At 36.1% G+C, this 27594-nt stretch overlaps 3 protein-coding genes across 4 annotated transcripts in view; 1 reads left to right on the top strand and 2 right to left on the bottom strand.

Annotated features, from left to right (window-relative positions):
- Positions 1–871: 871 nt before the first annotated feature.
- Positions 872–7179, bottom strand: LOC100378356 (uncharacterized). Its single transcript, XM_006812466.3, has 6 exons — positions 7060–7179; positions 6540–6617; positions 5993–6086; positions 2840–2916; positions 2371–2522; positions 872–1912 (listed from the first exon to the last, which is right to left on the bottom strand). The coding sequence occupies exons 1-6, from the start codon at positions 7161–7163 to the stop codon at positions 900–902; spliced, it is 1518 nt and encodes a 505-aa protein (XP_006812529.3). The 5' UTR covers positions 7164–7179; the 3' UTR covers positions 872–899.
- Positions 7180–7554: 375 nt separating this feature from the next.
- Positions 7555–16658, bottom strand: LOC146748052 (uncharacterized). Its single transcript, XM_085496192.1, has 3 exons — positions 16629–16658; positions 8257–8408; positions 7555–7701 (listed from the first exon to the last, which is right to left on the bottom strand). The coding sequence occupies exons 1-3, from the start codon at positions 16648–16650 to the stop codon at positions 7555–7557; spliced, it is 321 nt and encodes a 106-aa protein (XP_085352318.1). The 5' UTR covers positions 16651–16658.
- LOC100378055 (CB1 cannabinoid receptor-interacting protein 1-like) overlaps positions 13033–27594 on the top strand; it is a 58687-nt gene continuing 44125 nt past the window's right edge. The window contains exons 1-2 of one of the 2 annotated variants that reach the window (XM_002731538.3): positions 13033–13166; positions 27000–27190. In XM_002731538.3, the coding sequence (XP_002731584.1) occupies positions 27009–27190 (182 nt within the window). In that variant the 5' untranslated portion in view covers positions 13033–13166; positions 27000–27008. Of the gene's footprint in view, positions 13167–26280; positions 26519–26999; positions 27191–27594 lie in introns of those variants that run through there. The other variant, XM_006812465.2, reaches the window with a different exon arrangement.

Raw genomic sequence — 27594 nt, 5'->3', positions numbered from 1 at the left:
CAAATGAGAACAGTTGTTCGTCAAAAGAATTGGAGGTAAAATGGACACTACATATGAAGATATAGGGAGGTTAATTCTAACGTTTTCTCATAAACGTTTGTTGTGAAAACAACTTCTAAAATTGTTCACCCCCCCTCTCGCAAAAAATAAAAATGGTTAAAAAATAAACGACGATGAGAAATGTATATCATTTAAAGTCAGTTAAATGATTCAGTGTTATAAAAGTATAGCTCAAGTTTATGCTTTCTCACATAATCTGCAATTTGGGAGCACACTGTGACTTCGGTGACAGTAGGAAATCCGGAAACTGTCAATCGTTTCAGAATAGGTGGGCGTGGGTACAGCACGAGAAATATCTCAAATTTACTTGGATACCAGTAATGATTTTCCACACAAAAAAACTGTCCATATTTGCTTACTTACTACCCATTAAAGGGTGGTAGTTGTCGCGCCCTGCATGTGAGAGATACATGGGTCTTATATAAACAAAGCTGGCAACTTTGCCTTGCCTTTGTATGTGATAGCATAGTACTGTAGAATACTTTATTTTCGCTATTTTCGCTGAAGGGATGATTCCGTGAAAATAAAAACCAGCGAATATACATTTTTTCCTATATTTTACATTAATCTCATCAAAAATCAGTGAAAATAAATTCCAAGCAAAACTCCCAAAAATCCTTTTCAGCGAAAATTAATTCCAGCAAAAATAAAGTATTCCACAGTAAGTTGGTATATCATTCAGACTGACCAGCACCTTGCATAGTTAGCAATTAATTAACGTCAGGAAGACATTCAGTTCATGTCTGCTTATAAGGAAATGGACAACACAGAACAGTTTATAATGGGATTTAAATAATATACAATTCCAGAATAAACAAAACCTGATTTTTATTAACATTTTACATCAGCCTTGAAAATAAATCATCAATATCAACATTTGTAGCACTTTTCAGCGTCTCATGTGGCAATGTTTCACATGTTTCTGAATCAGATGTCAATGACTGCTTAACTTTCTTTGTTCTCTTTAATTTCTTTGTCACATGTTTGCCTTTTTCAGGCAAATACTTGTGACAGAGATTGGTTGCATTTTCAAGTCTTTTTTTCTTTCTTTGCTTTTTCTTGTCAAGTTTCTCTGCATATACACTGGGTTCATTCACATACAGACAGTTATCTCTTTCACATTTACTCTTTTTCTTTGTTTTCTTGGTCACATGAATGCTATCTTCGGACAAATATCCATGAGATTGCTTTAGTTTTTTCTTCATTCGTTGTTTTTTTCCCTCAAGTTTCTCTGTATTTTTTACCTCTGTAGTTATCTTGATGTATGGATGGGTATCTATTTTACGTTTACCCCTTCCTTTCTTTCTCTTTGTTTTCTTGAAATTCACAGACACAGATTGAGAATCTTTGTTCAAATAAAGGGCTTCTTGAGCATTAACACCTTCCCTATTTGGATATTTGTCTTCAATTGTACAAACTTCTGCTTGCATATGTCCGTGTTTCTTAATTTTTTTCATGAATATTAAGACTTTCTTTATAAATTTTGAAACAAGAGACTTCTCTTTATTTGACTTTCTACGAAATGTTTCCCAAACACTGAAGAGTTTGTCTTTGGCACTTTGTAGTTCTGGAGACAACTGCATCTTTTGACACAGTTTTTGTAATTCAGGTATTACAGATATCTGAATTTCAGCAAATGTCTCACATTGTTTCCCTATACGTACCACTTTTGCAAAATTAGAGGTTCCGAGATAAGAACATTTTTGCTCTGTTGACATCTGGAATGCTGGTTTATCGCAAACACTATCATTGGTATTTCCTTTTCTAATCTTCCGGGGTTCAGGTATTGGCGTTGATGTCATATGTTGTTTTTGTTTACAAGCAATTGCAAATTCTGTAGCACTCAGAGGTTCTGGAAAATAAATAAACAGTACCATAAAGACTCTAAAATTTTGACCAAACTATTGATGAATTCTTGACTTGCCAGATTTTCAAAATAAAAATCGGTGATTACAAAAATATTAGGTGACATACAAATTCCCCCTTTTTCTAATCAGAAAAGCAAAAATTGAGATAACAAAAAAAGCAAAATTCTGTAATCCATCAAAATTTTAGAAACCAAGAAATCATGAAAAAATGCAAAATAATTATGCGGTAAATTTTTGGAAGGGGTGAAATTTTCTAATTTTTTTCATACAATTAATATAAGATATAATTAGTATAAATTAATATTTGATAGTTTTCTTTCTTTTTGACAATCCCCCTATATCACTTGTTAATAGAGTTGGTTTGATAATAAAACCATGACAACATTGGTAGCAACAAGCTATAGAAACTAGATGCATTGGGAGGATCTAATTTGTCACCTACCTCCAATATCCGAGACTACATCAATTTCTACAGGTTTTTGTTGTAATTGATTTGTTATTGCATTGTTATCTTTGTCATCAGATAAGGAAAATATCTTTTCTAAACAACTTGATGACTTTGGACTGGCACCCACTTTAACTAAATCTTGAATGCTGAAAGTAAAATATTTGGTGTAAATATATATAATTGACTTTAATGTCAAAACTCAGAAATTCTTACAATTATAGCTTGTAATAAAGAAACTACAGATAAATAATAGACAAATATTTTATTCACATTTATAGTAATCTGACAATGTTTTTGTTATTATCACATATCCATACATTTTCCAAATATTTTACATATCATGCAATTGTCATGCAAATTTGTGCAAATTTATTTTCACCCACACAACACACCCACATATTTTTCTCACAAAATCTTGCAGCCCCCCCCCCCCCCCACTGGTTTTCAATTGGGGAGCCCTTACCAAGTGTGCTGTATTGGATTATTATCAGGTCCTAACCATTCCGAGAGATCATCAGGCAACTGTTCGGTATCTTTTAACTGAAAACAATTACAGTAATTTATGATCAATGTCACAACAAAATATCACACTGTCATGTGTGTAGCACAGCACAGATCCTTGATTTGCAAAACCGATGCATCTGTAGTTTGCTTTTATATCACTCAGATATATCTTTATGTTAAAGGTTTGTGAGAACAGTGTTGAAATGCTGACAGTATCTGTCATGTGTGTAGCACAGCACAGATCCTTGATTTGCAAAACCGATGCATCTGTAGTTTATATCACTCAGATAATGCTTTATTCTTGGTTCTAAATTCTTTTCCTTGAATATAATGGATGTTAGAAGACCAACAATGTGTCAGACGGGAAAATGTAATTAATTTTATTTTCACTGAAATATGAGATAATTATGAGGATACCGCAAAGTATACATGAATGAAGACAGTATGTGTTAAAACATTATGTGATGAATTTAAAAACTATGTGAATTTTTTATATTATATTGTGTAGTGGAAGACGATGCAAGCATGTACTGTCTGAGTGCATACACCTTGTTTCAGCTTCCTTAAATGAATCAAAAATTGATTCAAACACACCTTTTGTATAGTTGTAATGTATGACAGGAGTTTCTGCACATACCAGGGGTATTAAAGAGAAGCAGAGGTCTGGCTTTTGTTACTACTTGAGATCTATGAATGAATTCTGGCGATAAAAACAACTTGTATGTGCTACAGAATGCCCTATATATCGGGTATAAAAAGGACTGTGAAGTAGATGACAAACATCCTCTTTGTATGGAGTCATTTCGCCTCGCAGGGGTCATTGGTTAATGACGTCACTAATGAACATGGCGTCTTAGCCATATCGCTAATGTGTACATGTATCTGACCAGGGCGCTTTGAAAACATTTGTATATGGGGTGGCAAAACTATGAACAACTCTAGTAGTAGAGAGTGTGATACAGTACTCATTTTGCCCAAACTCTCGCTCGCTTCCGCTTTTCAATGTTTTTGTTGTTTTTTTAATTTGGGCAGATAATCTCCACTTCAATTTTGACCACGCAAACTCAAAAATATTGCCCGACCACTCGCTAGCTTGATCAATTGCATTTAAAATTCAGACTACAAAAATGTTTTGAGGTACACATTGATTTATCGTTGTCATTCTGATTTTCATAGACGTTGAATAGCCGTTTAATGTTCAAATACTTTTTGTTTCAAACTATCTATAATTATGTGCACACAATCTGACCCTTTGACTTCGATTTGATTGGGATGGAATATTTTATTTTAAACAATATTCTGACATTATGTACTGCCACAAAAAATGTAAAAATGATTTGCAAAGTACATCAGTATAATTTCTGTAATTTCCTTTCCTGATTGTTGACTCTTCAAGATGTGTTCACAATTTGTATAATTATTGTTATTATCCCTCAGGGAGAAAACATGGACCATCATGGAGTTAAAAATAGAATAGTGTAAAAGAAATTTTTTTCTAAGCCTAAAATAAAACATAAGATTACACCTCTTCGTGTCTTTGTTAATTTTGCGTATGTTTGTAAATATCTCATATTGTTTGAAATGCCTATCGACCATGTCCCGGTAATAATTTGTTTGGAATGTTGATCACCGCTGGTTTCTCCATACTGAGTTTAGAATGGTGTTCAACACAATCAGCCGAGACAGAACAAATATTGCCCATAATTCATTGGGCTGAAAACTATTTTAAAATAATTAAAATAAAGTGCTATAGAATGGTTGAAAATGTGGGTGTGTTTCTCTCGCAAAGTCTTGTAGATAATATGGACAAATATGGTTCTGTGACCCAGGTCAATTGGGTGACTTCCAGCCAATCAATGATGTTGTAACAAAGCGCAAATTGAAAGGTTGTTGCACCATCCAATCACCAATGTCAATTCACTTCGTGTTTTTGTGTTGTGACAAGTATGTGGCACATTTTTACACGAAAATATTTGTTTGTGCACAGTCCCTCTATCACAGCGGGACTGTGGTTTGTGAGAACACCTTTACAGTGTGTATAGATCAAGCCCAGCCACTCAGACTGACATGGTTTTAGCATCGTTAATTTGGGAATAAAACCATATCAATATTTTCCCTGTTTCTCTGCTCTCGGTCTTCTCAGGAAATGAGTACAGTAGTTCAAGTGATGTTGCTGTATTTCTAATTTAGTTTTAACTCGTATCTTGCAATGTTTATTTACTCACTGTTTACCAATAGCTTGTATGTGGTATGTGCCAATTTTTCACAACCAACAACTTGATTTTTCATTTGGGATTTTGAAAAACTTAATATCAATGTACATGTATTACGTAAAGCGTTATGATATCCGCACAATACCTCACTATGTTTTAACTTTTAAAATATCAGTAACAAGGACTTATAGTAATACTTCTATGGGATTGACGTAGTAGAATGAATGGGTTCAATTATCAGTGTTCACTCATGATGACATTGACTTGCCCTCTAGAGGTGAAATGACGCAACACAAAAAAGTTTGTCATTATATCTGATATATAGGGCATTCCACAGCACATACAAGTTGTTTTTATCACCAGAATACGTTCATTGATCTCAGATTTCCTGTACAGAGCAGCAAATGCCAGGCCTCAGCTTTGCATACTAACTATTTTACTTGATACATACATGCATAGTGTTTTATCATAGACCTTATAGTTTAATGTCTGATACCGGCTTGTAATTATCTGCACATATTAATGAGGTCATTTGCTTACTCATAAGCACTTTTCAACTTGTTTGCTAAAATGACTTATTAGTAGCTTGATAGTCTCAGTACATATACTAATTTGCATAGTCATTAACTATTTTCAACATAATCGTTCGTATTCTGAAAAATTGCTCAATTGGATCCAAAATTGATTCATATGCTGTTTGTGCTAATGGTTTGGAAACTGTATCTATGCATATTAAGTAGATAATTTGTATATTAATTAGCTTCACCATGTTTAACAATTTACTGAAAAAGATTGAAAAGTAGGAAATGTATACATTCTAATGTTATTTAGTACATCAGGGGCAAATCTGGTTGAAAAATAATTAAAAATTGAACATTTACATATTTTACAAGACTCACCCATACAATTTTACTGCTAGTCGCCTTTTCTATCCAGGGTCGCAAATTTGAATATGATGCAATGATATCCAGCAATAGCGCCCTCAATAGGATCCTGAATCAATAAAAGAAAGTCATTTGACCCAACATCAGTCCGGGCATAACATTGCAAAAACTTCATGTACAACCTATGTGAAATTGGGGCAAGACATTTCATATTTTAATGTAATATTTTCAGATTTTGATCAAAATATACAGATTCAGTTATTAATTACATTATCCAACATGCGTTTAATAAAATGGAAGCCGAACTTGAATTTTGATCTGCTGAGTATGTTACAGAACATGAGTACAATGCATTGTGGGACAGAAATTCAAATTTTGATCTACTGAGCAGGTCACTGAGCATATTTGGGGGGCAAAAAAACATTGAAAGGAATTTACTTCTAATTAGTTTATTTTCTAAACACTAATGATATGGACTATTGAAAGAAGGATGAATATAACAGGTAAATTTCATTTTCAGGAAAAAATAATTTATTTATCCAGGCACACAATGAATACTCACCATATTCTGGAAACCAATGATACAAACATGAGATTGTATGAGATGAAATCTCCTGTTGAAAGTTCCTGCAAAAGATGACTTAAATAATATTAAGGAATAATACATGTACCATATGCAAGGAGAATTCATGGTTCAATGTATGCGCATCTAATATACATGTAACCAAATGAAATTTTGAGACATTATGAGACCATTTTACAACAGAAACCTATGGGCAATGACTGAAAAATAACCACATTTTTTATACAAATATGATCATCTTTTTAGCAAACTAGTTACCCATTGTAATTGAGAATAATATAAGATGCAAATAGCAAAATTAATTCAAGTTTAATCCTTGCACCAACTGATCATTTATTTCTTTAATATGCAAATCTGAAAGACAAGTTAGAACAGTTTTAACATATTCATGTTGGTGTGCAGCCGACCATTCAGGAAAATGCACTGGAAAATGGAGTCGACCAGTCAGGACAGTTTTAAAATACTCAAGTTGGTGGGACAAATAAAAAAGAAAGGATACTTGATGGTAACAATGGATGACTTCATATTGTAGGCACAGAGTTGAGAAAATCCAAGCAGTCTTACTAACATATATTCTGTCATTTGTTTACTTGGAAGTAGCATTTTTGTGGAAGAAAAGTCTTTCCTGTAAAAAAAGATAAACATCTTAGGAAAAAGTCTCACTGAGAAGGAACATTAATGCAGTAGAGTCTGAATGACTTCAAGCCAATTGATTGGTTTCCTGTAATGGAAGGGAGACGTGCTGATTGGTGCATTTGAAAGTACTGAATACTACAGTATATGAATGTTTTATAACAATTTTCTTGAGATAACAATCAGATGCAGCAAAGAGGAACCTTTCTTTTTATGACGATGTGTCTGAAGTATACGAGTAAAAACTGCATTGCTTGCAAAATTCACTGTGTGGCATTGAAGTGTAGTACAGTACTATTGGGACTAATTTATATCATGCGTCGGAATACATACTTTTGTAATGGTGCTAGATGCCACCAGATTACCCAAGTGTATTGCTTGATGGAATTGATAAAACCAAACAACATGCAAGTAAATAGAAATACACATACTCTCCAATACATTTCAGGTATTCTTCGACAACATCTGATAAATCAGAATCTTGCATCTTTTTCAGGGAATGAGCAAACTTAAAAGAAAAAATACAAATCTATTAATACATAATGGCCACAACAACCTCTACAAATCATTAACATAAAAATACTAAAAATGATCACTCAGACAGTACGCCACACATCGACCTCAGCTGCCCATCGGTCGATACTCCAGCAGTACTGTTTGAGCGCATATTTTGAGGTATCCTTGTAATAACCTTATTATTATACATCTTTTCCTTCTAAAGATACATCATAGGAATGCCAAAATCCAAAATGTTTAGAACAGAATCAGCAATCTTCTTTGTGTGGAGTTCGGTCAAACCCTGGTGGCAGCCATGTTTGATTTTATGATTAGAGGCGCTTATGTGCGTAATCGTTCCATATTTGGAATTTGCATTTCCTAATATGGTAGGATGAAAATACCCTGTAAAATGCCGCAAAATTACAGCATGCTGTAACTTATGGCATTAAGGCATTATTAATGTACCTTATTATATACATTATTGGGATAATGGACCCAGTTACATAATCATTTGTTGATACAAGATAAAAGAACATTTGCAAAGCAGTGGTGCAGGGATATTCACCTTTCTAAGATACTGGAATGATTTTTTGTGCCTCCATGCTTTGTTAAGTTTATAAAGAAGACGTGAATATGTGAAATATTCCATTGCTAGACTGTTATTGTTTAAATACTTCAACAGCATTTGTAGATTCAGTGACAAATTGTCCACAGTACCTGTAACAAAACAAACAAATTAGGTCTCTGTATGTACCCCAAAGACAATGTATAAATGGGACAAGGATAATGACTTATTACTGATGAAGGATGTGAGGTTTAGAATTAATACAGATGTATACAGGTGGTTCAGTTTAGTGCTTAGAACTGAAAGTCCTTTATTCAAAGTAAACTACATCAGACGCCTGGTATGGTTGGTATAAATTGGGATTAGCCATGATGCCCTTTACTAGAGGAAACAGAAAAAAAAGTACTTTATGTACAAGTAAATGCATCAGTAAGGGTGCAGCAACTTGCACTGATCAGGTCAGATCAGGTTAGTCTCATAGTGTGTGAACTCAAATGAATTGGGCAACTACCAGAACTATAATAGCAGATAATTTCAGGTATAATTAATTGATGACATTTTTTTTGTCTCTTTATTGTTATTAGACATGAATTAAAAGAGCCAAGCTGACAGACAGCGAAATCCAAAGTCCAAAATGTATGCGTCGACATCAACAAACTTCAGGACGAAGCTGTAGGAAACTTGTTCGACAGCGACAGTGACGCGGACTTGGACTTTGAGGGTTTTGACTTTGACGAAGATGGCTATGAACATTGAACGTACAAATAAAGATCTGTTTTTTCATACTATGAAATTTCTTAATTATTACTGTGTAAATTTGTAAATTATGTCATGTGTCAGCACCCTGGGCTTTTACCCGGATAAATATGGTAGTGTTATTTCATTTTCAGATACCCTTCATTTAAATGTTTTTGATTTCAATAAGTGGCATACATGTAACTGCTACATTATGTTGTCGATTTCAGTGACGCATGTTTAAAAAAACACACAGACATTGCGTCCACGTCTGGCTCTGATATGAAAAAACAAAACAAACAATGTTTCAGTTTGTTAGAAATTGTTACAGGGCTGCTGTGTCACTGAAATCAACAACACTCGCCGTGTATGTATCGTACAGCAGTTTATTTTACGTGGGCTGTCTGTATTAAGGTAGCAGAATAGTTTTTTTGGAACTTTACACATTTTATTTTGAAAATCACACGAATAGCTCCCTAAAGCATGCTACATGCATTGGTGTATTTATTTTATTGAAAAAAAAATATCTTGTACAAGTAAACTGGGTTTTTTCTTGTTTGCAAACAAATTGCCAAGTTTTTGTTTATCCAGTGTACACCCAACTAGTGCATCTCATTAATATGCATGGTTTACAAACATAACTGAACTGAGGGTAAATAGTTTTAAGTTGGGCCACTTTCTTTATTTGCTATTTACAAACAACTGATAAGATATCTGTTTGTAGTTTACACACAGCTGATAAGATGTGTGCACTGCTGCTTTTCTAGATGAGGAAGTATAGCAAAGACAAAACAATCGCTTTTGAAACAACAAATTTTGAATAAACAAAAAAGTACATGAATGTACCACTTCAATGTAATTATGTGTTAACAGAATAAAAACTTACAATAAATTTCTGTAATATTTTTTCTTGGCTTTGTCATTGAAAGGTGTCTGACCACTGGGTTACTTTCTTACAGTCCAGAAGTAATGCAGTTACATTGGGGGGGGGGGGGGGGGGGCTCCCTTTCCATTGCATGAAAATTCTGATAACAGGCCACAATCTACATGTAAAGGTTGATCAATGATAAGAATATGATTGGACCTGGTTTATATGATCCCCATGTCAGAGGAGTTTTCACCAAGTAGGCATACTTGCATGCTTTGGTTTTTCTAAATTCCTAAATTATGTTACATGTAATAAATCTGTCTGATAAATACTTGGTTGTTTTATCTAATGTGGTCATGCGAACAAAATGCACGGCAATGAAATAGTAGCGTGCCCCCCCCCCCCCCCCCCCCCCCCCCGGCCAACGTCTTGACATCGGATATGGGCCAGTGTTTCACGCAAGGCAAGGGTTGACTTTTTCGTACGACTTTGGTAAAAAATAACAGTATCATCTAAAATCTAGGTAGTTTTTATAGATAACAGTGAGTCCGGTTACAATTAAATTTTGAAGAGATTCATCTACAAGTATAAGACCCGAGGTTACTGCGACGGTAAAACTCTGTTTTGCGGGATTTAATTGTTAATAGCACAGGAAATGCTACATGCCAGCATACACCACTGGGTCACATTTTACAATTTCATTCACACCAATTAAAAAGCAGGGCAGCTTCCTCCATTAATGTGCAAAATATGCACAGAAGGAGAGGGTCATCAGTATTCTTTAGTTTAGTTTAGTTGTCATTCACTAATTATGGACGAGATAGTAAGCACGCGAAAATTTCCCAAAAAAAAGAAAGCGAGGAAGAAAGAAGAAAAACGTCAAAAGAATGATCACTCCTGTCAAAAAGATGTTGAAAGAGACGATGCTGGGTTCGTACAGAACAGATTTCCCCGTCGAAACCAGTGTCAGCCATGAAGTGGGCGAAGAAAGTTTTACCATGAATCAGACTTCGATATAGTGGGTGATACTCAAGTTCAAAACGTTCGAGAGATGTCTGTATCATATATTGTTACCTTCCGACGTAGAAGAAGAAAACGAGAGTGAATGTCACGACCGATCGTTTGAAGACGGATAGATTCGACTCGTTGACATGGCACTGTTGAATGGCGCCCTAGAAAAAGCGATTTGTCAATTTTGCAAAGTAGGCAATATCTCAATAGTGGAGCGCAGGCGTCACGGTCTGGGCAGTCAGCTTGAAATCCTTTGCACGCAAGGCGATTGTATTCGATCGAAACTGAGCCCGCCTAGCGTCCCGTCATCATGAAAGAAGGGAACAGTTTTCGAAATAAATAGAAAGGCTGCCATTGGAATGCGAGCGATTACCCCACAGCCGCCATTTCATTTGCTATCGTATGCCGCGCAAGTTGGTGTCGGAAGGTGTTCTTCTGCCTCCAGGAGACTTCGAAACTCGTGGCATGCTTGAACTAATAAGTTTACAAACACAACGGCCCAAAAATAAATACACTGTATTTGCAAACACTTCAACTGCCAAGTGTAGTGTCTCTATTGTTTGTTACTCGCAAATAGAACCGCCCACTTTGCATAATCCAAGCTTTAATGAATGACGTCACCTTTCATTATCGGAACAGATCGTCACAAAACTCCAGAGCGTGAAAGAAAACGGCCAAAAAACAAAGTTTTTCACAGATATAAATGTTGGTTCATGATTTTTCTCAAAAACAACTTTCAAAGTATTTCATTTACAATTAGCCCATGTAAATTTTGCTGCTAAAACGGGAGTTAACGTTGATTGAAGTTTGAAATCATAAAAGTGCCGATTTCTCGGTGTTCGGTTTCTGACAATTACCGTTGACCTAATTTTAAATAGCGTTTCAGTGAGTAGCGCTACAATGTCGCCGTTTGGTTTTTCTTACTCTTGGATATGTTGGCTTCATATCCGTATTTACATTTTTGCAAAATTCTATTGCGTTTTTTCACAAACCTCGCGCAAACCATCGATATACACAAACTTTAACACCAAAAAAACGTGCTTGAAATTTGTGATTTTCGGAAAGGAAAAAAATACTTAATGCAAAAAATAGAAATACGGATTTAAACTTCATGACCTTTGCTTCAAAACAGTGTAAAGTTTTTGATCGCATGAATGACTGTAGAGACGACAATTAAAATTCTATTCACGTTAGTTAAATTATCAGCCCCGCTGATTTTCACAATGTTCACAAAATATTAATAATAGGAAAATACAAGTCAAAAGCTTTCTAAACATATATAGATTGTATGGTTTCTTGTAAAATTTATTTCGTATAATTTATTTATTATAGGTGTTTACATTTTTCATGCAAAAAAACTATCCTGCTACCTTAAAACATCAACTACAGACTGGCCGACTTTGACTGCTGGCCGAGTTCAGTCGTCACCGAATATCATTATCAAACGTGAAAAGTAAATGTTCAGCTTAGTAATTGAGGATAAATAGCTGTGAATAGTAATTATATGATTATGAACGGCAGCTGACCTGTACACATAGCTAACACCACCACTGCCACAGTCAGCTGACGTACAAGTGGAAAATTACTTGTGTATGCCAGCTAACTGTGACCGCTGTCTGTGGAACGCGTGTTCCAATTCCGTGTAAACAAACAATGTATTTTACACGCGTTGTAATTTGTATACCATACGTTGCGACAACCATCACCCTTAACAAATTACCATTTAGACTTGATATATCACTAATTTGATCGTAAGATGGTTATCCACCTTTTCTAGCTAGTCGATTATTAACTGTATACTTATCACTACCTTTTTGAATGTCTGATATTCGGTGCCAAAACGTCAAATTAACCGGACGTCTATGGGAACCCACGCTCCAGATGGACGCAGCCATTTTGAAATGTCTCTTTTGCGGTATTTACTTTGCGACATTGATTTTGATTGTCGCAAAACAATACACCATTCCAGTCGATCAGAGCAGTAGATGCATTATTTCTGATTTAATCGGTTTTAAAGAAGTACAAAGAAAATAGTTACTCGGGACAGAACGGTAGCCCCTCCCCCTAATGGACGAGAAAAAAATCACCCTATGCTATTTCCAAACATTACATTCATAAATATTGCAGAAGTAAAAACAAAATTCCTTTGGCAAGTGGTGGCTGGAATGTAGATATCACCGGATCTTGGTGTAAACAGATAGACAACATTGTCATCCTCACATTACATTTCAAATCTGTTGAAATAATTACAGTGAATATATCGAATTATATTAATTCCATCTTTGGTGCCTGTGCGGTAAGTTTGTTCGTTATTTTCAACTTTTATATCAAGACGGAGCCCGGGATTCATCAAAGATCCATATTCCTGGGAAACCCGCACATCACATTTACTGACATGCGCGTGTATGGACGACTGCGATCGATGACACGGTTCAATGCAAAGATTGAATTTTGTTCGCAATCTGCCTATTAAATTAGATACACGGGTCATCCCGTGTGATTTACTATTTAGGCCATCTGTCCTGCGAAAAGACAAGGGCTAGTCGACTTCTGATAGTCACTAGAACTGCGTGTCCACTGCTGTGAACATTCCCATTAGCTTAGAGCTATTTTAATAGTTCTGTGGCTAAAGTATGTGACCCCGGTTTCGCAACGTCTGTTTAGATTTATTGCAATGCATGGTTAGAGTGAAAAATAAGTTTACAAGGAATCACGATGTATGTTAATTATAACCATGGATTCACAAAATCTGGGTACTGTTTAAACTAATGTTAAATAAAATATAGTATATTACAGAAATACTGGTGTTTAGTGGGTCATTTTATTTGGCTTTGAAAAACTATCCTGTAAAATGAATGCAAAATAAATGTAGCGTTCATGACTGACTGTTGACAAACAGTATGCACTTACCATATTATTGGACTCTGTAATCACCAGGGAACAAATCAACTAACCTAAATTTATCAAAATTTGTTAGTTTGAGTCAGCTGGCATTTATCAGTGTGGAATTTCAACGTGTATTTGGTTGGGAGTGACAAAAGACAGGAGACTGTTCTATCGGGATATAATTCGTCAATATCGATTTAAAACCACGTCGGACTGAGCGTGAAAGTGTTGTTTTTTTTTAAATACGTGATATTATATACGATATATTCGATTTAAAACCGCGTCGTACTGAAAGTGAAAGTTGTTTTTAAACACGTGATATCATATACGATATATTCGATTTAAAACGACGTCGGACTGAACGTGAAAGTTGTTTTAAAATACGTGATATCATATACGAAATATCCGATTTAAAACGACGTCGGACTGAACGTGAAAGTGTTTTTTTAAATACGTGATATCATATACGATATATTCGATTTAAAACCGCGTCGGATTGAACGTGAAAGTTATTTTTAAATACGTGATATCATATACGATATATTCGATTTAAAACGGCGTCGAACTGAACGTGAAAGTTGTTTTTAAATACGTGAGATCATATACGATATATTCGATTTAAAACCGCGTCGAACTGAACGTGAAAGTTGTTTTTAAATACGTGATATCATATACGATATATTCGATTTAAAACGGCGTCGAACTGAACGTGAAAGTTGTTTTTAAATACGTGAGATCATATACGATATATTTGATTTAAAACCGCGTCGGACTGAACGTGTAAATTGTTTTTAAATACGTGATATCATATACGATATATTCGATTTCAAATGGCGTCGAACTGAACGTGAAAGTTGTTTTTAAATACGTGATATCAAATACGATATATTCGATTTAAAACCGCGTCGGACTGAACGTGAAAGTTGTTTTTAAATACGTGATATTATATACGATATATTCGATTTAAACCATTTGAATTCAACTGTGAGAATATACTTCAAGTTGTCAGCGCACACTCGACACAGTCTCAATATTGATGTCACGGTATCACTTTTTACTTTGCCTTGAAAAACGATCCGATTGCTTAAACCAAACACACTTCTATATTTCGGACGGAGTGAAAATGAGGAACCTGATATGTGCCTCCATGAAGAGAAAGATCTCGCGTACATGCCAACGCGTGATCTCGCATAAACTGGCTATCGAATAGATAAAATAGTTCAAAGTGTCGTTCGTCCGTACAATATCTTCGTGTACACGTCGAAGCTCTTTGTTTTTCTTTCTAGTTGGTATTGAGACTTTGTTCATTGGATGGTGAATTCAGAGCATTATGTATCCCATGCAAGATAATAGACATTTTTGTAATAATAGAAACATCTCGTTAATTCCATCATGGATTGTGAGATTTTGCTATTTCCAAAGATGTTCTGATAAGAAATGCTTTGTACTCATATTTCGCATGGGTTAATTATATTCAGCTACATTTATACGTTTTACATCACCTGGTTTTACATCTTTCTTTTGTAATTTCAAGGTCTATATTTAATAATAATTACTTTATTACACAACTAAATCATCAGAGGATTTAGTGGTGTAAAGAGAATAACAAGACATAAATAAACAAATGTAATAAAACAAACAATAAAACTAAAAATAATAAAGACTAAAGAAATATCAAAATTATAACTTCAGTATTCTCGCAACTTTTAATCAGGGGTTTTATAGATAATATTTTAAGGTATAGTGAAAGGGCTTTTGCATTTTTCATTAGCTCAAGAAAAATATCATCTGGTAAATTAGACTTAAGATCACAATCTTTAAAAAGTTTTTTCCTTTCACTTTTAAAGGAAGAACATTTAAGAATAAAATGCTTCTCGTCATCAAGAGAATGAATATTTAATGAAGGTCATCCTTTGTTGAAGTCACAAACGGTGGCATTCATGCAACCCTTCCTCAACGGGATATTTGAATATAGATACGCAGTACTATATATACATACCCTATAATAGATGTATCCACTAACAGTTACTACATCGAATACACACACTAAATATGTATATAGAGGCCTTTATAGGAAATTAAAATACTATATATGAACAAAACAGAAATATATATGTCATATACACCAATTACCAAGTATATTAGCATAATTAGTTCGAAATGTGGAAGAATTTTGACCGATTCATTTGCCCTAATGCAAAGTAATACTACATGTATAAGCTGTAGTGTGAGGTCTGTGGTCTGACGTCATATGTGTTGCGCCCTCAACATTTGCTAGGAAGACCCCCACCACCAAAACCGTTACTATAGTAACCACGGAGGATGCAACTACAGCGAGGTTGTCAGGCTATTTTCGATTCCGATCTCCACCTACGGGTGCATGCGTGGAGATTTATTATAAAGCTCGATATTTGTTGTCATGGAGACAGAGGATGTCGTGTACAGATGTCAGCTCGTTATCTTTCCAGACAGTAAAACCATAATTTGAACTGGATGTCGAATAGTGTATTTAATTTCAACAATCAAGAGTGGAAGGAATCAATAAAGTATGATAGATCAGTCTCAGACTTATTTCATTTATCGACTTTAGAGTAAGCATGAAAACCAGGTTCGTCTAATTCTGGAACAAAGACCGCAACGATAAAGAAGAAACAACTTACATAAAATTTAAATCTAGAGACGTTAAATAACAATAAATAAGTTGCATGTCGATTCTCTGTTGATTAGAACATAGATGTCAGAGTAAGTTGGGTCCGGAATGTAGTTCAGTTGAAGTGATCAGTTTAGTTTAACTAAAACTTAATTGTGAAATCGCGGAAACACCATTTTGCAATTACTTCACCAATTTCGAGAAACTTCCAGTTTCACTTACTTAGATTGAACAAAGTATTCATCCAGTCTAGAGCAGATCTAGCAGAACTACTGCATTTCTAGTTTACAGTCATGGCAGTCTAATAATCATTGAAACAAACGGGAGGAAATAATACCGGTTATAGTTATACAAATCATTCAGTATCAATAAACTGTGAGTTTTAAACTCAGGTTGCCATGGAATGATCAATAAAATTAAGTGTATACTGACCTTTTAAGAGACGGGTTGACGCGGTTGGGTACATTTAGGTGACTGATTAAATTGTGCATATATCGATGGGTACCTTAAGGTAGCGGGACTATTATTTGCATACTTGTTTTCATCTTCTAATTGTGACTAAATGACTACAAATAGACCCAGGAAAGTATATATTTTTAGAATCGCCAGACTTCAAGCTTTACACAAGTGTATTTTGCATGCCCGTATCTGCATTCTACGACGCGTTACTCAACCAAAGGTGAAAAATTACTTTTTCTGTAAAAAAAATAATTACGCATTTGAGCTGGCGATAAGAAGTATTTTTTTCACTTTTCCTAGTTGTTCAATAGTCTGGTAAATTGAATGTGTCTGGTCAGTTTTATTCAAGCAACGCGTTTTAAAAAATAGTGTGCTGAATTTCAATTACTATTTTAGTCGCATTGCCCCCAACTCAAACCACAACTCGTTGGTACATAATCGATGAAATAGTTTGTCTGGACACATTCAAGTTCCTCTCACTGTCACCTTAAAGCTGTGAAAATTTGGTGTTAATCCGATGACAATAAGTACACGTTATTTTTTGTTAAAGACCTTGTATTTTGAAAAACATAAACTCCTAGAAAACGTCCATGAAGTAACAGCAAAGATTTCCAAGCTTGTTTATCGGCACAATCAATTAGTTTTCCCATCAAGGTCTGTTTTAACATGTGTAGGGACATCCAAATGTGTAAGGCTATTGGAAACCAAAAAAATAAAGGAATGGGATAGCTATAATTGGATAAAATCGGCAGATGAAAACACCAAAATCAATGATTTTTTTCAGTGGCTGTGTGACCTTGTGTCTGACACATTCATATGCAAATAACTAATCTGTGAAACAAATAGGGGCGGAGACAAACCACTCAAATGTTTGGAAACACTAATTGTGTGTCAGATAGCTACTGATAACACATCCTAACATTGCTTTGTCTCGAGTTTATCTTTGAAACTTATAGGCACACATATTAAACCTGTGTTGTTGATTTTGGAAAACACTACTGAAGCTGCCTTGCTTCCCTTCAGAAAATCTACATTTTAACCAACTTACATGGCATTCTATGTTATGTTGACTTTATCACATGAAAGTTTATAGTGCATTTCATCAATTAATAAATAAATGTGAAAATCGTAATTTTCAACACAAATAATAGTCTCGCTACCTTAAGTCCTTTTACTCTATGATGCATAAATGGTTGGGTACATTTAGGTGACTGATTGAATTGTGCATATATCGATGGGTACCTTAAGTCCTTTTACTCTATGATGCATAAATGGTTGGGTACATTTAGGTGACTGATTGAATTGTGCATATATCGATGGGTACCTTAAGTCCTTTTACTCTATGATGCATAAATGGTTGGGTACATTTAGGTGACTGATTGAATTGTGCATATATCGATGGGTACCTTAAGTCCTTTTACTCTATGATGCATAAATGGTTGGGTACATTTAGCTGACTGATTGAATTGTGCATATATCGATGGGTACCTTAAGTCCTTTTACTCTATGATGCATAAATGGTTGGGTACATTTAGGTGACTGATTGAATTGTGCATATATCGATGGGTACCTTAAGTCCTTTTACTCTATGATGCATAAATGGTTGGGTACATTTAGGTGACTGATTGAATTGTGCATATATCGATGGGTACCTTAAGTCCTTTTACTCTATGATGCATAAATGGTTGGGTACATTTAGGTGACTGATTGAATTGTGCATATATCGATGGGTACCTTAAGTCCTTTTACTCTATGATGCATAAATGGTTGGGTACATTTAGGTGACTGATTGAATTGTGCATATATCGATGGGTACCTTAAGTCCTTTTACTCTATGATGCATAAATGGTTGGGTACATTTAGCTGACTGATTGAATTGTGCATATATCGATGGGTACTATAAGTCCTTTTACTCTATGATGCATAAATGGTTGGGTACATTTAGCTGACTGATTGAATTGTGCATATATCGATGGGTACCTTAAGTCCTTTTACTCTATGATGCATAAATGGTTGGGTACATTTAGGTGACTTTAAATCCCTTTTTCTGTACAAAATAGATTTGTATTTGTATAAAACACTACATTTTTTTAAATAGTATGCAAATTAGTCTAATAAATTCGCATGATTCTACACTAAAACTATACTATTTTTTACAATTGCCTCACTCTGTATGTTTGGTATAAGGATCAAATGAACGTGTCTTGAGAAATCGTAAAAAAAAATCTCGATTTATTTTTACACGCGTTGTACACATTGCATGGGACCCAAATTAGAAAACATCGCGATACGACGATAAACATATCTTGAATTTTCCGTAATGTTTAACTTACGGCGATAGTAACCCCATGAAGCTAGTGGAGCTCCATGGTAACCCTAAACAACCCTTACACTGCACGCCCAAGTGACAGCCAAAATCCTAAACATCTCTCCGAGGGCGCATTCAGAAACCCGAATAGTTTTCACAGTTGTGTGGTGCGCCCTCGGCAACTGCTAATGAACCATCGTTATTATAGAAATTAAGGCGAAAGGCGTGTTTATACTATTTTTGTTTTCAGGCTACGTGCGACATTCGTCGTCAATGATTTGCACAACAATGCACTGAATGGACTATTTTGTGTTGATGCAAATTCATTGTTCCACTGACAGCAATGTGTGTGCAATTGATTTAGTGTTTTCGTCAGATTGACGTGGTATAAGTCGTAATTGACGTGGTATAAGTCGTGATTGACGTGGTATAAGTCGTGATTGTCGTGGTATAAGTCGTGATTGACGTGGTATAAGTCGTGATTTACATGGTATAAGTCTTTTATCCCCCAAGCCACACTTATGATCAGCATTTTATAACACCTATGCACGTACCAAATATACAACATAACTCTACAAATCGCTCACCCCGTAAAAACATCTTCAAATCAACCCCACCTCGATAAACCGACAATCCCCTCTATATGCCAACAGCTACCCTCAATACACCAACAGGTACTCTATAAACTGACCACCATCTTTAAAAACCGGTCAACCCCCATTAACGCACAATCACCTCCATAAACCGACAACCACCGCTATAAACAGAGCACACCTATATAAGCCAACAGTTACCCTATAAACCAAAACTCACATATATAAACCGACCATAATTTCCATAAACCAACAACCTCCTTTAAAACTGACCACCATCACCATAAACCAATAACCACCTCTATGAACATACCACCACCTGTATAAACCAATAACCACCTCTATGAACAAACCACCACCTGTATAAACCAATAACCACCTCTATGAACAGACCACCACCTGTATAAACCAATAACCACCTCTATGAACAGACCACCACCTGTATAAACCGATAACCACCTCTATGAACAGACCACCACCTGTATAAACCAATAACCACCTCTATGAACAGACCACTACCTGTATAAACCAATAACCACCTCTATGAACAGACCACCACCTGTATAAACCAATAACCACCTCTATGAACAGACCACCACCTGTATAAACCAATAACCACCTCTATGAACAGACCACCACCTGTATAAACCAATAACCACCTCTATGAACAGACCACCACCTGTATAAACCAATAACCACCTATATGAACAGACCATCACCTGTATAAACCAATAACCACCTCTATGAACAGACCACCACCTGTATAAACCAATAACTACCTATATGAACAGACCACCACCTGTATAAACCAATAACCACCTCTATAACTGACCACCATCACCATAAACCAACAACCACCTCTATGAACAGACCACCACCTGTATAAACCAATAACCACATCTATGAACAGACCACCACCTGTATAAACCAATAACCACCTCTATGAACAGACCACCACCTGTATAAACCAATAACTACCTCTATGAACAGACCACCACCTGTATAAACCAATAACCACCTCTATGAACAGACCACCACCTGTATAAACCAATAACCACCTCTATGAACAGACCACCACCTGTATAAACCAATAACCACCTCTATGAACATACCACCACCTGTATAAACCAATAACCACCTCTATGAACAGACCACCACCTGTATAAACCAATAACCACCTATATGAACAGACCACCACCTGTATAAACCAATAACCACCTCTATGAACAGACCACCACCTGTATAAACCAATAACCACCTCTATGAACAGACCACCACCTGTATAAACCAATAACCACCTCTATGAACAGACCACCACCTGTATAAACCAATAACCACCTCTATGAACAGACCACCACCTGTATAAACCGATAACCACCTCTATGAACAGACCACCACCTGTATAAACCAATAACCACCTCTATGAACAGACCACCACCTGTATAAACCAATAACCACCTCTATGAACAGACCACCACCTGTATAAACCAATAACTACCTCTATGAACAGACCACCACCTGTATAAACCGATAACCACCTCTATGAAAAGACCACCACCTGTATAAACCAATAACCACCTCTATGAACAGACCACTACCTGTATAAACCAATAACCACCTCTATGAACAGACCACCACCTGTATAAACCAATAACCACCTCTATGAACAGACCACCACCTGTATAAACCAATAACCACCTCTATGAACAGACCACCACCTGTATAAACCAATAACCACCTCTATGAACAGACCACCACCTGTATAAACCAATAACCACCTATATGAACAGACCACCACCTGTATAAACCAATAACTACCTATATGAACAGACCACCACCTGTATAAACCAATAACTACCTATATGAACAGACCACCACCTGTATAAACCAATAACTACCTCTATAACTGACCACCATCACCATAAACCAACAACCACCTCTATGAACAGACCACCACCTGTATAAACCAATAACCACCTCTATGAACAGACCACCACCTGTATAAACCAATAACTACCTCTATGAACAGACCACCACCTGTATAAACCAATAACCACCTCTATGAACAGACCACCACCTGTATAAACCAATAACAACCTCTATGAACAGACCACCACCTGTATAAACCAATAACCACCTCTATGAACATACCACCACCTGTATAAACCAATAACCACCTCTATGAACAGACCACCACCTGTATAAACCAATAACCACCTATATGAACAGACCACCACCTGTATAAACCAATAACCACCTCTATGAACAGACCACCACCTGTATAAACCAATAACCACCTCTATGAACAGACCACCACCTGTATAAACCAATAACCACCTCTATAACTGACCACCATCACCATAAACCAACAACCACCTCTATGAACAGACCACCACCTGTATAAACCGAACTCAATATATCACAAGTTGGCAAGTTATTAATAATTAAATATATTAAGCGGCATTTTATATATAAGGATATATTAGGTATATAATGAAAATCAGATTATAGTGCTAAATCCTCTCGTGAGTGAAACCGCTTAATAGAGTTTAACGTCTCTAAATGAACGCTGATAAAATCTTGTGAATGATTGTTTTCCTCATGATTAAATGTCGAGGCTGTTTTCATCAAAGCTCCGACAAAACTCGCCATGAATCATATATATTTTAATATTACAGATCAGGGAAAATCCAAAATCCTGGCAGTCGATCTGGATCATTCTTTTGATTTTGATGTAAACATATTTCCGTGATGCGATGTCCGAACACATGGAACTTGGTTGGCAAAGATGGATCACACCGATCTCCGTATCCACCATAAGATTTACCATAAATCAAGGCGCTTATTTGCAGCATAAAACAGCGTACCTTGAATGAATGAATAAATGAATGAATGAATGAATGAATGAATGAATGAACTTAACCCCGCTTTGAATTAGTAGTACGTACCATTATTTCAAAACTTCGGTTCAACCCGCATGTGCATTGATATAATTCCTTATTTCGACAAACATTTATAAATGCGTAACCAAATATATTAGTAGTCTGACAAATCACAAAGACTGACTGAGCGATATCGAAGTATTTGAAAATAAACAATATGTAAAGCTAGACACATAAGGTCGCCTATCAACACATGTTAGTGTTCTCTGTATGTCACATTGTGATCAAACATGAAACACACCATGACGTAACAGCGGCTGCATAAATCCAGGCCATGAATACAATCTTTCGCTCTTTTCTATTATAGCATTAGCATTATCGTCGGGCGTCATACGGCTGTAACAAAACAAACACTGGCACTTAGTTTATATACACAGTATGACGTAACGTGATTTTTTTCAGAACAATCGAACATATAAGAATCATGTTTTTATATAAATCAGCACGAACAGAATGTAATTGGTGCACATCCATGAATTTCACAGCATGACATGATGAAAGCACGATTTAAAAACCGAACAATACCCTCACTTCCACATAAATGACCACCGGTTATAAATAGTTCAAGTTCGTTATAAAAATTAATTAGGGTTCCCTTATTTAAACAATTTGAAGGAGTGTGGGCTAGAGGATTATGTGAACACAAAATGTTGTGGGTGAAAGATTGTCATCAGACATATATGAATAAATTATTTGCAGAAAAAACAAATTCTGACAGTCTCCCTAATCTTAAATAGGTAGCCCCTTACTGTGTTTCGTTGAAATATATACAAGGAGCATCAACAAAAAGTACCTACCTTGGTAACCAAACTTCGTCCCACAAGTCTTTGCGCGTAAGTACGTTCGCTTGATACTGTACTTTCTCATTCCGCTAAATCGCATAAATACTCGATTGCGATAGGCAGAATGGTAACATCAGATACACAAGGGTATTAGTTACGTCGTTTGGTGTTATTAAATAGAATATGGAAACTCGCATAAATCATGCAAGCCGCAGATTTGTGACCACGATAGATAGACAATCAAGTGACAACATGCATTGAGATACTCATGGTGGAGGACAGTTGTTAGAAACCCCATGTACCTGAATGTGATATTCATCTGGTCGCAACTGCTTCTACATGGGAATACGTATATTAGTAACAACTGCTTCTACATGGGAATACGTATATTAGTAACAACTGCTTCTACATGGGAATACGTATATTAGTAACAACTGCTTCTACATGGGAATACGTATATTAGTAACAACTCCAATATGGTATAGCCAGTTTTTTGGCGATCCGCTCCGCTAGGATTGCCCTTATAATCACTTTTGTCGTTTTGTGTGTGTGTGTGTCTGTGTGTGTACATTTCCAGTGTTCCAGTGTTCACGTATTATTTCTTCTGTGATTTTTTTGGCTTGGCCGATTTCGTTCAAACTTGGCAGGTAGGTCACACCTTAACCCTAGTTATAAGGAAAAATCTGGAAAAATTTTTTGGCCCACCATTGCCATAGCAACAGCAAAAAAACTGATTTTTGGATAGCTTCGCGCCAAATGTATCTCCTCCTACAAATTTGGGATAAAATACTTCAAACATAGCTCATTCTACTCAGCTTGAGTGTGGGCACAAAGTTACCATTTGAATTTTTGATATCTGTTTTCATTACCGAGAAATTTGACCCCAAAGTTGGGGTAACTTTTCACCAGCAACGGCTCGGCTGGTTTTGTTCATACTTCACAGGTAGGTCGTGCCGTCACTAATTGGAAAAAAATCCTGGCCCACCACTGCCATTGCAACATCCAAAAACTGATTTTTGAATACTTTCGCCCCAAATGTATTACCTCCTACCAGTTTTGTACACAGTCAGCTGGCATCGGTGTTGCTGGGTGTATATGATAAAGGGAAGTTGTGCAACCAAATTTGCCGAGTTCGCAGTTTTTCGCCAATAAAAAAATAACTAAGGCAACAACTCACGGTTTTTCAGCATTTTTGTAATAAAGACATTATTCTCTATCAATAATCCGCCCAAAACAGGAACATTTCTACTAATTCTTGTGTTTTTTAGACGTTTTTCGAAAAACCTGCTATTAGGCTGCAAAAGTAGAACATTCCGGAGGGGGCGAAAGGGAAGAGCCAAATTTAACACGTAAAAATAGAACGCGTATTTTGACCTCTATGCGGTCGTTGCCAAAGAGCCCTGTGTCCATCGCCTGGCGATGCTCTTCTGTTTCACCAGTTGCGTTTTTTGACTAAAATTTGGGCAGTACTGTCAGTCACGAAAATTGATGAATAAATTAATACACATAAAATATGAATCACGGGCTAATTCAATGGTCACCGAACACTCCACTACTAAACAATCTGTGGCAAGATAGTAGCCTACTGTATATTTGACCCAGATTTGACAAGCGTGGTACAGTTTTTTGCGCGTCTCCGTAATAACGCGCACAAAGGATTGTGGGACAGAGTCCTTTATTTGCTGGCATTCTTGACTTTTGACTGCAGTTCTTTTTTTATATTTTAGAGTAAATGCTTCTGATATGCTCTTAGGTTGCTTAATATCCGTCTGAAATTCTGGACTGTGGTCATATTTTTCGATTAGGAGTCGTATATTTAAATTACTCACTGTGACTAGTGTTTTGCATTATGAAGTATATTGTTATGAAGGTCAACACACTGCAATTTAGGTAAATATTTACCATTTCGTTATTTCATTATTTCGCTTTCCAGCATTTCCGGGAAATGTTTCATTCTAAAAAATGCTATCGCAAAACGGTTGGAAATAATAAATGTAACAGCAGAATACGTCCTAGCACAGTCACTCTACTAGGAGAGAGTAACTGTGGTCCTAGTACTAAACTAAGTGACTTCTAAAGACTGAATGGTGTTTGCGAACTTCGTATTAGTTATAAACCGACGTCAGCTTCACGTTTATGTCACCATGGAAACAGCCAAAAAACATGTTGCTTGTTTTTGAGCGGAGCGGATCGCCAACCAGCCTACCGGCTTGTGTTTATATCTTTCTCCTGTTAATAAAGAAGTTGGAAATGGAAAATTAAGTGACGAGGATGTTTTCACGGATAATGCAATATTAAACATATCGATTGATTGATATATTGAATGATGATATTATACACAGCAAAAACATTGACAGTTTTGAGCATACTGTCGGCCATGCAGTAAGAACAGGTTTGAGCATAGTTACCCGTGCTTGGAATCGGAGAGACTATGGAAAGGAGTCCACAATTTCAACCTTCATAATTGAAATTATGGCGGGAAAAGATTATATAATAGTATTTATATTTATTCATTATTATTTTTTAGAGTAGCATTATTCATTATTATGTCAAAAAGACCAAGACTGTCTGAAATGGGGTATCGTCTGGAAAGAGGTAGCAGAATAGCACATAATTGCCTGAGTAGTAGTCCGAGGCCCATAGTCTAGGATATTACATGTAAACATCAATCAATCAAATCAAATCAATCAATCAATCGATCGATCAATCAATCAATCAATCTACACATTCGCGGACAGATTACACGTAGTCTCACATATCGTGATTATCCAGCCCCTCTCTATTTATCCTCACATACCCCACAACTAAATGTTTTGACCCGATATCAAATAGCTGGACAGCGACAGTAAAATTAGATGCTCGTCAGATTGAAGTGTCAAGTCGACCAAGAGGACTGTCTGAACTCACATACCAAGAAATCTGTCATTGCTGTTTCTAAACTTCTTTGTCGACGAACGAAACAAGAACGTTGAGAAACTCGCATATCTACGCATGACGCAACTCTAGCTTTCGGCAGACGACTGATGCGGTAAGTCTGGAAAGGCCAAACATGTTCTAGTATCATCCCACAACCAACATATCTTTCTAAAGATTTGTAAATGACAGAAACAAATGTATGTAGCGTTATTTCCTGCTCGCGTTCGTGCTGTATCTTTTTCTTTTAACGAGCCGAGACCGCGGTGCATGCTGCAATTATTTGTTTTTGCAGGCTAAAAATAAATTCCATACTACATTACGCGCCAAGCTGCTGGTTGCAAGGCGATGAACTGAATAACATCGTCGCCACGGGATAACGCGGTCAACTTAACTAACTTACCGATTTCAATGCACGACACAAAGCCATTCAAACTTGTCGGATACAGATCATCAGTTGAAAACCTCTGCGTATACTAAGGCCACGCTGCATCAAACGATCGTCGCTCGATGTCAGACGGTGTGTCATACCCCGGGTGCCGTGATACCAGTTACAATTACTTGCTCATATTCATAGGTATACTTTTCTGTTGCAGTAACTAACCATGATAAAGACTGACGACTTCCGAGTTTATATGTACATCAACAGAGGCGAAGATGATTCAGGGGATCACCCCGTGTACTGGAAACATGACGGACAGCGCTTCGCCTACAACAAAACTGTCAAACTTAACACGGATACAAAATATACGGTGAAATTTGTGTTGCAGCCAGCATTATATCCATTGTGAGTATAATCATAACAACTCATGGTATTATGCACGCTATGGATCCATATGTTACCTTCATAGACTTATTTGTATAGCAGCTCAAATTCACTATTAATTATGTTGTAGATTATTTTCGCTCTCTGTCTATTTTTGCTATTGTTGCTAGGCGAGTATTAAATTAGGCACTTACAATTCAGTTAAACCTACCTCTCTTTTTGTGTTTTGCCTGCAATTTAATCAAATCAATGGAAATATACTACAGTCTTTTCCAGCAATATACTACCTCTGTACAGTTAATTTCATGAAGGCATGGTTTTTTAATGGAATAATATTCATAAAACATATACCCTTGAAGACCCTCTAACTTAATGCAAATAAAACAATACACTTTTATTTGCTATAGAAGCCATTTGATAAACAC

Source organism: Saccoglossus kowalevskii, chromosome 2 (genome assembly GCF_978046115.1).
Source record: "Saccoglossus kowalevskii chromosome 2, keSacKowa6.1, whole genome shotgun sequence".
Lineage (NCBI taxonomy): Eukaryota > Metazoa > Hemichordata > Enteropneusta > Harrimaniidae > Saccoglossus > Saccoglossus kowalevskii.
The sequence above is the reverse complement of the archived record's forward strand: the minus strand, read 5'-3'. Positions and strand labels throughout refer to the sequence as shown.

Bases quoted from the DNA above. Each gene is read 5' to 3' on its own strand.
- LOC100378356 (XM_006812466.3), bottom strand. From the start codon at position 7,163: ATGCTACTTCCAAGTAAACAAATGACAGAATATATGTTAGTAAGACTG. The intron at 6,618-7,059 runs GTATCCTTTCTT...ATATTATTTAAG, and splicing joins TCATCCATTGTTACCATCAA to TCATCTTTTGCAGGAACTTT. The intron at 2,917-5,992 runs GTGAGTCTTGTA...AATTGTTTTCAG, and splicing joins CTAGCAGTAAAATTGTATGG to TTAAAAGATACCGAACAGTT.
- LOC146748052 (XM_085496192.1), bottom strand. From the start codon at position 16,650: ATGAATACTTTGTTCAATCTAA. The intron at 8,409-16,628 runs GTAAGTGAAACT...GTTTTGTTACAG, and splicing joins GAATACTTTGTTCAATCTAA to GTACTGTGGACAATTTGTCA. The intron at 7,702-8,256 runs GTGAATATCCCT...TTTTCTTTTAAG, and splicing joins CATTCCAGTATCTTAGAAAG to TTTGCTCATTCCCTGAAAAA.